Below are 12,681 nucleotides of genomic sequence, written 5' to 3'. Positions count from 1 at the left end.
CAGGGTCAAAACGGTGGTCCTACGTCTCACTGTGAAACAGGTCCAAAACGGTGGTCCTACATCTCACTGTGAAACAGGTCCAAAACGGTGGTCCTACGTCTCACTGTGAAACAGGTCCAAAACGGTGGTCCTACGTCTCACTATGAGACAGGGTCAAAACGGTGGTCCTACATCTCACTGTGAGACAGGTCCAAAACGGTGGTCCTACGTCTCACTATGAGACAGGGTCAAAACGGTGGTCCTACGCCTCACTATGAGACAGGGTCAAAACGGTGGTCCTACGTCTCACTGTGAAACAGGTCCAAAACGGTGGTCCTACGTCTCACTATGAGACAGGGTCAAAACGGTGGTCCTACGTCTCACTGTGAGACAGGGTCAAAACGGTGGTCCTACGTCTCACTGTGAAACAGGTCCAAAACGGTGGTCCTACGTCTCACTATGAGACAGGGTCAAAACGGTGGTCCTACATCTCACTGTGAGACAGGGTCAAAACGGTGGTCCTACGTCTCACTGTGAGACAGGGTCAAAACGGTGGTCCTACGTCTCACTGTGAGACAGGGTCAAAACGGTGGTCCTACATCTCACTGTGAGACAGGGTCAAAACGGTGGTCCTACGTCTCGCTGTGAGACAGGGTCAAAACGATGGTCCTACGTCTCGCTGTGAGACAGGTTCAGAGACGGTCGTTATTACGGTTTTGTGACCAAAGATAACCCGGGACAAAAGTCTGACCGTGTCAGAAATGTAGGATGACCATCTCACAGTGTGACTGCTGCTACGACCTACGTCTGCTAACCAGCCAATAGCAACGCAGCATGGAGTGACGCGCTGATCAACACCACGCACAATCTTTGCTGGCGCTGAACACAAACACACTGTTAGCGTCTGTGACCCAAATGCCGTGGATTCAACAAAACGAGCTAAAACGAGCTGCGGCGACTATTAAAAGGACTCGATTCCTGCTTGGCGTCATGTTGCTCTGCCAGCGGTGTAGGCTGATTACGCACACTGATGACGCTTTTATGGACTTGTGTCGTAGCCTGCGATTCAGTAGTGTTATCATCGTGCAGTCTACATACATCACACTTGATGTCGTACCCAAGTTTCCATCCATCCATTAACCCAACCACTTATCCTGCCCCCAGGGTCGTGGGGATGCTGGAGCCTATCCCAGCAGTCATTGGGCAGCAGGCGCCAGGCCATCACAAGGCCGACACAAACACACACATTCACACCTAGGGACAGTGTAGTACGGCCGATTCACCTGACCTGCATGTCTTTGGACTGTGGGAGGAAACCGGAGCCCCCGGAGGAAACCCACACAGACACGGGGAGAACATGCAAACTCCACACAGAGGACGACCCGGGACGACCCCCAAGGTTGGACTACCCCGGGGCTCCAACCCAGGGCCTTCTTGATGTGAGACGACCGCGCTAACCACTGCATCACTGTGCCGCCCCCGTACCCCGTAGCCAAGTCTATTAGATCCATATCACACAGTGTGGCTTGCAGTAAACTGATAGGATCACTGAACTCGCACAGTCTATAGGAGGCTTAAGTCAGTAGTCTGGATCTCTCTCTCTCTGTCTGTCTCTCTCCACCCCCTCCCCTCTCATTCTATCATTCTGTATTACCGGTTTTCTCTCTCTCATCTTGTCGTTCTGTATTACTGGTTTTCCATCAGACTCTGGATTCTGTTATTTGAATGTTTTTTCTACTCGCTCGCTCTCTTTCGAGGAATCTGTCCTCAGTGTATATTTTTGCTCTCTCTGTCGCTGGCTCGCCCCGTTCCTGGTTCTGCCTCATTCATCTCTCTTTGTCCAGACCGGCACACATGTCAGCAAATCAATGCCGTTTTTCTTAGCTCGGTTCAGCGTGCAGTATCACTCCTCTGGTCTCTGTAGACAAAGCTGCTCAAGAGTCCAGAGAGAAACCAGACGTTTAGACACCACATCGCCTCGCCGGTGCATCGGCGTGTGTTTTAAGATTCAGATTACTCTCTTGCTTCACTCTCTTGTTCTTTTTGTTATTTTTATGACATCATGAGACAGGGTCTGATACATTTTGGCAATGCTGTTGCACATATTTCATGTTTCTTTTTTAATCCGCGCCTCTCTCCTTGGCAGAGGTGTGCGAGGTGGACTGCGGCAGCCACGGGGTGTGCTATGGCGGCGTGTGTCGGTGCGAGGAGGGCTGGACAGGAAGTGTGTGTGACCAGAAGGCTTGCCACCCGCTTTGCACCAAGAACGGAGTGTGTAAGGATGGCAAGTGTGAGTGCGACCAAGGATGGACCGGAGAACATTGTAATATTGGTGAGTTTTGGGGGGGTTTACACATGTGCACGTATACATGCACGCCCATACATGCACAGACTACCGCCCTGTGTGTAAAGAAAAGGGTTCTGAATGCAGCAGGCTGTAATACAGCTTAGAACTGCACAGAAATATATGCAACATTTGTGCAAGGCCTTTGTATGAAGTCGATTGTGCTACACAGTTATGACTACTTGAAAAAAAACATTCCTCACACCTTGCGGTGGCATCTAAACAGTAGGACGGTCGGTGCTCGATGTACATACGTTATCGGGCAACCATTTAAAACTGTACACACACAAGCATCACTGATTGCTGCAGTGCTTACTACATTGCTGGATCTCCTCCCTGGGCTTTAACACAGCCCAAGCCTTCAAAAATAATGATATATCATTTTGAAAAATGGGAAACGTAACAGTACATTCCCGCGTGTCTTCATCCATTTTACGTCTATTCAAAATGTGTTTAAAATAGCAGCAAAATGGGCGGCGCAGTGGTTAGCGCTGTCACCTCACAGGAAGAAGGTCCTGGGTTCGAACCCACCTGGGAGTCATCCCAGGTGGTCCTCTGTGTGGAGTTTGCATGTTCTCCCTGTGTCTGTGATGGGTTTTCTCCAGGTGCTCTGCCCCCCCCCCCCCCCATCAAAAAGACATGCATGTTAGGGTTATTACTCCTGTCTGTACCGCTGACCGAGGCATGGCAAGACGAACAGGAATTGGTCCCTGGGCACTGCACAGCAGCTGCCCAATGCTCCTAGTTACACAGCAAGGATGGATAGGATGCAGAGCGTAAGTTCCCTACGGGGATCATTAAAGTATATCATACATGCATGTATATATATATATATATTACATATGTATACATATGTACATTTCATTTATACAATCCTTCATTGGAATGCTAGAAAACATGGCCTCAGGCTGGAGCACTTCACAGACATACAGAAAAGAAAATCCAGTGTGACTTATTACCTAAACCTAACCAGGTGACCTCAGATGCATGCTAGATTAGAATTTGTTGTCCACCAATGTTGGCCTGTCATGTCTCCAAAACCTCCTACAGACTGTGTGGTTTTAGCAGTCCTGTACGTTTATTGCAAGCCACACTGCGATATGGATCTAATACCCTTGGGTAGGAACGACATCAAGTTTGATGTGGGTAGACTGTACAATAACACCTACTGAACCGCAGGCTACAACACAAGTCCATAGACGCGTCATCAGCGGGTGCGCCGCATCAGCCCGTGTAATCAGTCTCACTGCTGGTAGAGCAACATGACGCCAAGCAGGAATCGAATCCTTTCAATAGTCGCCGCAGCTCGTTTTGCTCGTTTTGTTGAATCGCATCGCATTTGGGTCACAGATGCTAACAGTGTGTTTGTGTTTAGTGCCAGCAAAGATTCTGCGTGGCGTTGATCAGTGCGTCATTTCGTGCCGCACTTCTATTGGTTGGATAGTAGACGTAGTTCGTAGTAGCAGTCACACTGTAAGATGGTCGTCCTACATCTCTGTAGGAGTGCAAGAAGATATCGATACGCTCGAGTATCGTGATATTATCGTTTGTGATACTGTATCAATTCTCAAAACCACCGTATCGATTTTTAATTGTTTACATGTAAAGGTCCTTGACAAACATTTTGTGTTGTGTGTAACCCCGCGACCGCTAGATGGCAGTGTTGTAATCTATCTTCAGCCATTTGACTCTTCCACTCCAACCCAACAACGTAAACTGAGACAGGAAGTAGCATAAGCACAAAGAACACAGGCCTATGAAATCACAATATATCGCCGTTCTTATAGTATCGCGATATATCGTGATAAATTGAATCGTAACCCCTGTATCGTGATACGTGTCATATCGCCAGATTCTCGCCAGTACACAGCCCTACATTTCTGACACTGTCAGACTTTTGTCCCAGGTTATCTTCAGTCACCGTTAATAATGGCCGTCTTTGAAACTGTCTCACAGTGCGACATGGGACCACCGTTTCGGAGCCACGACCAAAGATGTGGCCACCTTTAGTCATCTTTCATCTGAGACAGCCCACATCACAGTCTGTTGGAGGCTTAAATAAGAAGCACAGTAGACATGTGTGAATCGCTCTTGCGCTCGGTCACTGATAGAAGTATTGTTTCATATTTCAACACAGTCACTAGGCAACCAGCAACCACATATTGCCCATCTATACATTTAAAATACGCAGAACAAAAACAAATGATATCTTAACACTGTTATAGGTGGAAATTCCCTGTTCTCTGTGTCCATGCTGGACACGAGTCTGTTGTACTTGGACTGTTAAGGGTGACAGAGATCATTCACAGAGAAGTGAAATGTATTTCTGGTGCTTTTCCAACATCTGCTTTTAGCAGAAAGCCTCGGTTCACCAGCGAACACGTAGCAGAGACTTAGCTGTCGGCCAGCGGGTGGACTGGGCCAGAAACACAAATGGGTTCTGGTGATTTTCAGTCTCACATGTCCAGTCTGGGAACGCAGGAATGCATCCTGAGTGTCCAGCTGAGTTTAGTTAGAGGCCCAATCTGTGGTTTATTTGACCATATAAAATGGAGGTATATTTACATTCATAATAGAAAAGTTCAAGTACGAATAAGAATTTTGTTTCTTTGTCAGCTGATGGTGATAGAAAGTATGGGCCTGTTTTACTCCAGTCTTTACAACCATCAGTGATGTGAACGAACCTTTTACAGCATCAAAGCACATTAAAACCCAGTCCTTGTATTGGGCGGCACAGTGGCGCGGTGGTTAGCTCTGTCGCCTCACATTAAAAAGGTCCTGGGTTCGAACCCCGGGGTGGTCCAACCTTGGGGGTCATCCCAGGCGGTCCTCCGTGTGGAGTTTGCGTGTTCTCCCTGTGTCTGCGGTGGGTTTTCTCCGGGTGCTCCGGTTTCCCCCGCCATCATGCATGTTAGGGTTAGTACTCCTGTCGGTGCCCCTGAGCAAGGCAGTAGGAAGAAGTAACTGGAGTCGGTCCCCGGGTGCTGCACGCCGCTTGCCCACTGCTCCTAGCGACACAGCTAGGATGGGTTGAATGCAGAGCATGAATTTCCCCTCGGGGATCAATAAAGTACCTCAAAAAAATAAAGAAATGGAGCCCCGTCAATCAGTCGGGGAGCGACGGCAGCTTCCTGTCCTGCGGTTTGTACTGCGGTGGCAGGGCCACCCTTGGCTTTACATTTGAATTGCGGACTGTACCTTTAACACCCAGGTAGTCGGTCTGGATCTACTTGTATGGATTTGGTACACTTTGACGAGAGGTCATCCAAATCCCTTTTTTTATTTTCTACCCGCTCTCTTCTCCCCTGTTGTTCTCTCTCTCCTTAATCCCCCCTTTTTTTTTTTTACCTTCCTCTCGGCGTCTCCTCTGGCCTACATCTCGTCTCTCTGCCCGCCAGATTAACGAGGGTTTGATCAGGTTTCTCTAAATGAGATGGTAAACGAGTCATATAAACCCTGTCTGGGTTTAACTTCCACTTTGTTTGCCTCGCTCCACTTCTACCCTTTTCTCTCATCCTCCCATCTTGCAAATGAAGTGGCGTGAATCTACGTGTGAAGACTTGTGTATTAGGTGTGTGTGTGTGTGTGTGTGTGTGTCTGTTTACTATGTTGTGTTCTGACTCTGCCTGTCTTATCTTAGTGCCGGCTTCTCTGTGAGGAGCCGAGTTAGCTGGATTTTTCTGCTAAATGCTTTCTTTCTTTCTCTCTCTCTCTCTCTCTCTCTCTCTCTCTCTGTCTTTCTGCTGCATGCCACTCTCTCTCTCTCTCTCTCTCTCTCTCTCTCTCTCTCTCTCTCTCTCTTTCCACCTGAAGCTCACAACCCGGACATTAGAGTAAAAGGTACCGTACTCTTTCTTTTCACTCTTCATCCATCGCTGTTTTTCTTTTTTTCTCCTCCTCCTCCTCCCTTCATCCTTTGAGTTTCCCATCATGCACTATGAAGCTTCTGGTGCCAGCGTTACCCGCCACACAGAGTTTTTTTTGCTCCTGTATGTTTTGTTTTTTTTCTCCTTTATTCACATCTCGTCATTTATACCCTCAGCCGAAAGGCTCAAGACGGCCTGTTTCTTCCCCGCCGCCAGACTGTCTCTCCCCTCGCTGGCTGGTTTTGGCTGCGGGGCTGAAGAATTAAGTTGTGCAAAGTCTTCTGTATTTTTGGCTTTCAGGTGGTTTTGAAAGTGGTTTAAGAAGGCCTCCGCAGCCTTGGTTTCTTAACAGGCTCGGCTGGACATTGTTGATGCCGATCCGCCGCTCAAACCCCACCCGCTGAGTCTGTGAAAACCCTGAGCAAAGACGAAACCACTAACACGCGAATGAATTCCACATTTATGAGTTGTTTTACCCAGCCACTGTTCGGGAATATTTCATACTGAACTTTGTTTTCTCTTCATCGCAGTGTTAATTGGTTTAATTGGTGGGTTCGTGTTTAGCTCAACACAACTTTGCCTGAGCAGGTCCGGGAGCCGCGGCGGTGTCTGTTTCAAACCGGCAGCTTTCAGGGTAGTAAGTCAGGGTTTCAACTAAGTGGTTTCACAGATGACTGGTGTTTTTTGGGGCGTCCAGGTAGCATAGCAGTCTATTCTGTTGCCTACCAACATGGGTATCGCCGGTTTGAATCCCCGTGTTATCTCCGGCTTGGTTGGGCGTCCCTACAGACACAATTGGCCGTGTCTGCGGGTGGGAAGCCGGACGTGGTTATGTGTCCTGGTCGCTGCCCTAGCGCCTCCTCTGGTCGGTCGAGCTGCCTGTTCAGGGGGGAGGGGGAGCTGGGGGGAATAGCGTGATCCTCCCAAGCGCTATGTCCCCCTGGTGAAACTCCTCACTGTCAGGTGAAAAGAAGCGGCTGGTGACTCCACATGTATGGGAGGAGGCAGGTGGTGGTCTGCAGCCCTCCCCGGATCAGCAGAGGGGGTGGAGCAGAGACCGGGACGATTTGGAGAGCAGGTTGATTGGCCAAGTACAATTGGGGAGAAAAGGGGGGCGGGGGAAATAAAAAATAATGTTTTTCGGCCTGTAAAAGGAATATTTTAATTTCCAGTAGGTTGATTAACTTGGACCACCATCATACCCTTCAAACGTCTCGTCTCCTCAAACGAAATCAACTTTCTTTTTTATCAAATGGTGGTTTTATTTTTGACCCACAGTCAAGAAATATTTCCCATGTGATGAAGGCAACACTTGGTAAAACTGTTTACAGGCAATACTGAGTCCGGCGTACTTAAGCTGGTTTTACACAGCGAAACTCTAAACAACGTGAAAAACTCAATTCTGTGAACTTTCAGGCGACTTTGACGGCTGTTGCGTCCAAGTTTCAGACACGTCTCAGGTGCGCCGCGTCGGGCTTCACGTGAAGCGGCGCGCGCCGAACCTGTTTGAAACCCAGCAGCAACGGTTAGGGAAACCTCAACTTTGTGAAACGTGCCATGCCGGTCAGATAGCGTGCCGGGCGAAGTTGGGAGTCGTGACATTTTAGGCACGTCACACTGAAGCGCATGAAAACATGAAGACTGGTTGAATAGCTGTGATTTTAGCGTCGGAAGCTAGGCGACGTAGAAATTACAAACCCAACTCAGAATAAAGCTGGGACGGTATAAAAACAAGCCGTGATTCTAAATGTGCTGTGATTGTATTTCATTGCAGACAGCATGAACACCAACGTCGTCTGTAAATATACCACATCCATTCCTGCAACACATTCCAGGAAATGTTGGGACAGGGACAATTTTAGCGCTGGCTGGCTAACAGCTAAAATAATTAAATAATGATGTGCTTTGAAACAGGTGATTGCTATCATGTTGTGGTGCAAAAGCAGCATCCAGGAAAGGCTGAGTCCTTTAGAGCAAAGATGGGCTGAGGATCGACGGTTTGCCAACAAATGCATGAGAAAATTACTGAAATGTTTAAAAACGATGTTCCTCAAAGAAGGAGAGGAAGGGATGTGGATATTTCACCCTCTGCGGTGCATAACGTAACTAAAAGATTCACGGAATCTGGAGGAATTTCAGTGCCTAAAGGGCGCAAGCCAAAGCTGAATAACCATGCTCTCTGATCCCTCAGATGGCACTGTCTCAAGAACCGTCGTTCACCTATACGCCATATAACCACATGGGCTCAGGATTACTTTGGCAAACCTTCGTCAAGCACCACAATACGTAGTTCCAGCCACAAATGCCAGTTAAAACTTTACTGTGCCAAAAGCAAAGCTTTTGTTAACTTCGAAGCGACTTCGACTTCTCGAAGGCGTCTGGGATGGACCATCACACAGTGGAAACGTGTATTGGGGTCAGACGACTCAGTATTTCAGGTCTTTTTTTGGAAGAAATGGATGCCGTGTGCTCCGGACCAAAGAAGAGAAGGACGATCCAGACTGTTACCAGCAACAAGTGCAAAAGCCAGGGTCTGTCATGGTACACGGGGTTGGGTCAGTGCCCTTGGTAAAAGTAACTCACACTTCTGCGATGGCGCCATTGATGCCGAGAAGTACATAAAGATTTTGGAGCCACGTATGCTGCCTTTAAGACGACATCTTTTCCAGGGAGACAATGCAAAGCCACACTCTGCACACATTACAAAGGCATGGCTGCAGAAGAAGAGGGTGCTGGACTGGCCTGCCTGCAGTCCCAACCTGTCCCCAATAGACAATCCATCCATCCATTATCCAAGCTGCTTGTCCCAATCGGGGTCGCAGGATGCTGGAGCCTATCCCAGCAGTCATTGGGCGGCAGGCGGGAAGACACCCTGGACAGGCTGCCAGTCCATCACAGGGCCAACACATTCACACCTAGGGACAATTTAGTACGGCCGATTCACCTGACCTACATGTCTTCGGACTGTGGGAGGAAACCGGAGCCCCCGGAGGAAACCCACGCAGACACGGGGACAATGTACAAACTCCACACGGAGGACGACCTGGGACGACCCCCAAGGTTGAACAGCCCGGGGCTCGAACCCAGGACCTTCCTGCTGTGAGGCGACCGTGCTAACCACTGCACCGCCGTGCCTCCCCAATAGAGAATATGTGGCCCCATTTTGAAACGCAAAATCAGACAACGAAGACCCCAAACTGTTACCCAAAGAGTTGTTTGCAAGAAGAATGGGACAAAACGACACCTGAAACACTTCATCACTCGGTGTCTTCAGTCCCTAAACGTCTTTTAAGTGCTGTGAAAAGGAATGGCAGCATTACAGAGCGGTAAATAGTTTTCTGTCCCAACTTTTTATGGAAATATGTTGCAAGAATCAAAATGGAAACAAGTGTTTATTTTGAAACGAAACAATACAATTCGTGAGGTAAAACGTCAGACGATGTGCCATTGTATTGTTTTGAGTGTAACACGGGTCAAAGATCATTTACGAATCACTGTTCTCCGTTTTGATTTTAGTTTAACATACCGTCCCAGCGTTACGCGGTGAGGGATGTAGCTGCCCTGGGCGAACTGGGAGACTGGTGGTGTTTTGTGGAGATGGATGTGAATGTAGGTTAGACGGTCATAATCTGTGCTATCTGCTCAGCTGTGATGGCTGAGACGTGACATAACTTCTTGTTTTAGAGACACGTTGCTACGTTTGTGAGCACACTTGTATGTGCATCCCACTTTCAGACACTTGCATCCTACTTTTTATCGAGGTATTTAAACGATATTATCTGGTGTTAATGCAGTCATTAGCTTGGTTTTCATATGAAAACAGCTCAGACAGGGCGTCCGGGTGGCGTAGCGGTCTATCCCGTTGCCTACCAACACAGACACAATTGGCCGTGTCTGCGGGTGGGAAGCCAGATGTGGGTGCGTAGCCTGGTCACCGCACTAGCGCCTCCCTCTGGTTGGTCGGGGCGCCTGTTCAGGGCTGGAGGGGGAAAAGCGTGAGCCTCCCACGCACTATGTCCCCCTGGTGAAACCCCTCACTGTCAGGTGAAAAGAAGCAGCTGGCGACTCCACATGTATGGGAGGAGGCATGTGGTAGTCTGCAGCCCTCCCCGGATGGGCAGAGGGGGGGTGGAGCAGTGACCGGGGACGGCTCCGGAGAGTGGGGTAATTGGCCGGATACAGTTGGGGAGAAAAGCGGGGGGGGGGGGGTCTCCCCAAAAAAACTGCTGACACATTCTCATGTCTGTGATAGCAGGTGGTGTTGGTACATCCTGCGTACAAGCAGCAGTCCTGCATCATAGCACAGTCCTGCTCAGACTGTTTCTGCAGGGGGAGCAGATCATCGGTGGGACTCGGTTCAATCATTAAAACAAAATCTACATTTAGATAGTCTGTCAGACACACTGAACTTTAATTAAATCAGTATTCATGTGAGTCGCCGCATGCTGCGATTGTGTTGTTTGAAAAAGTGGCTGCGGCTCGGTCACTGGAAAGTGTTCAGTGAGTTGGTCAGAAATGTTCAAACTTTATTGATCTTGTTGTGCAAACTTTATTGATCTTGTTGTTGCAACACTTCTGCTCCTCATGTGGTTTTAATGTAACTGAAGATTTCATTCCAGTGAAACTTTGTTTATCTTTCTTTTGTAATCAGAGGCTGTGTTGCTGCTCGGTCTCTCCTTGCTTTCTATTGATTTGTGTCTCTTTCTCTGTCCTCCCTCGCTCATACTGTATTTGAGTGACCCCCCCCCCCCCGCTACCCTTCCGTCCACTCCTCTGCTCAGTCGACCTGTCTGTCCATCACAAGACAATATATCTGGCATTGCTGCCGCTGTTCGATTTACTTTCTTTTCCCTAATCTTCCTCCCTCTCTCCCTCTTGCCCTCCCCTAATCTCAGGATATAAAGGTAACTCAAAGACCTGAAGGCCTCCTGTCCCCAACCCACCACCCGTTCACCTCTGCTCATTTACTACCCCTCCTTTTTTCACTCTCTCGTTCCTATGGACATTTCCCCTTTTATTCGGTTCATGTTTTCCTTCTGTCTCTGTCTTTCCTTCTCTCTCTGTCTCTCTCTCTGTTTCCTTCTTTCTTGTTGCGTTGTCTCTGGTTGTTTTGTGTCTTCCCTCTGTCTTGAAGCACGTCAGCGTGTTCTCCTGCACTCGTCTGTCACGGTTCTTCTTCTTGTTTTTTCTGTTGTTTCTTTACTGTGACCCCAACTTTTGGTTTTATGATTTCATCACACACACAGAAACACACAATTTTATGTTCTCTCTCTCTCTCTCTCTCTCTCTCTCTCTCTCTCTCTCTCTCTCTCTCTCTCTCTCTCTCTCTCTCTCTCTCTCTCTCTCTCTCTCTCTCTCTCTCTCTCTCTCTCTCTCTCTCTCCAGTGTTTGTCTCCTGTATCATCTTGCATTCAGAGGCCTGATATTTATGTCTGTCTTAGTTTAGCCAGCTGTTTTCACTATTTCTATCGATCTATGTATGTATCTCTATCTATCTAGCTAGCCAGCTAGCTGTCTGTCTGTCTGTCTGTGTCTATCTATCTATCTCTCTAGCTAGCTAGCTAGCTATCTCTAGCTGTCTGTCTGTCTGTCTCTGTCTATCTATTTATCTAGCTAGCTAGCTATCTCTCTATCTCTATCTGTCTATCTTTCTGTCTGTCTGTCTGTCTGTCTGTCTGTCTGTCTGTCTGTCTCTGTCTATCTATTTATCTAGCTAGCTAGCTAGCTATCTCTCTATCTGTCTATCTTTCTGTCTGTCTGTCTGTCTCTGTCTATCTATTTATCTAGCTAGCTAGCTATCTCTCTATCTCTATCTGTCTATCTTTCTGTCTGTCTGTCTGTCTGTCTGTCTGTCTGTCTGTCTCTCTCTCTCTCTCTCTCTCCATCTATCTATCTATCTATCTATCTATCTATCTATCTATCTATCTATCTATCTATCTATCTATCTATCTATCTATCTATCTATCTATCTATCTATCTATCTATCTATCTATCTATCTATCTATCTATCTATCTATCTATCTATCTATCTATCTATGTATGTCCTGCCCACCCCTTTCAGTCTATTTCCTATCTCCTCTTCTGTCTTTCTGTCTCTCTACCTCCTTCCTGTCCTCCCTCCATCTCTCCGTGTGTCTCCCCCGCTGGGCTTTGCTTGGTCCTGAGCTCCACGTCCTCTCCTGTCGTCCTGACGTCAGTCTCAGTGTCCAGTCTGTCGAGGGGAATGTAACATAAAGTATAGCGTCCACAGGCCCCGAGTCAGCCGCCCTGCCTATACTTTGTGTGCTGTCTACCTGTCCACCTGTTGTGTTTCACATGGATTTAACATCTGTCACTTAGCTGACTAGAAGAGGAAGTCCCCCCCCCCCCAAAAAAAATCCATATTTTCATCAAAATGAAAAAACTGCTCCATTGTGAGAGCAGGAAGTCTGTGTTGGCTCTTTTGTGGATCTGTTCTCTTTGATTTGGGTTGACTGACTCGACAAACAAGCC

At 47.9% G+C, this 12,681-nt stretch overlaps 1 protein-coding gene across 1 annotated transcript in view; it reads left to right on the top strand.

Annotated features, from left to right (window-relative positions):
• Nucleotides 1-12,681, top strand: part of LOC130113077 (teneurin-3-like) — a 380,798-nt gene that overhangs the window by 229,044 nt on the left and 139,073 nt on the right. The window contains exon 16 of the mRNA XM_056280588.1: nucleotides 2,126-2,311. Within this exon, the coding sequence (XP_056136563.1) occupies nucleotides 2,126-2,311 (186 nt within the window). The remainder of the gene's footprint in view (nucleotides 1-2,125; nucleotides 2,312-12,681) is intronic.

The sequence above is a fragment of the Lampris incognitus genome, chromosome 5 (assembly GCF_029633865.1).
Source record: "Lampris incognitus isolate fLamInc1 chromosome 5, fLamInc1.hap2, whole genome shotgun sequence".
Classification (NCBI taxonomy): Eukaryota; Metazoa; Chordata; class Actinopteri; order Lampriformes; family Lampridae; genus Lampris; species Lampris incognitus.
This window is presented reverse-complemented; position numbering and strand designations above follow the sequence as displayed.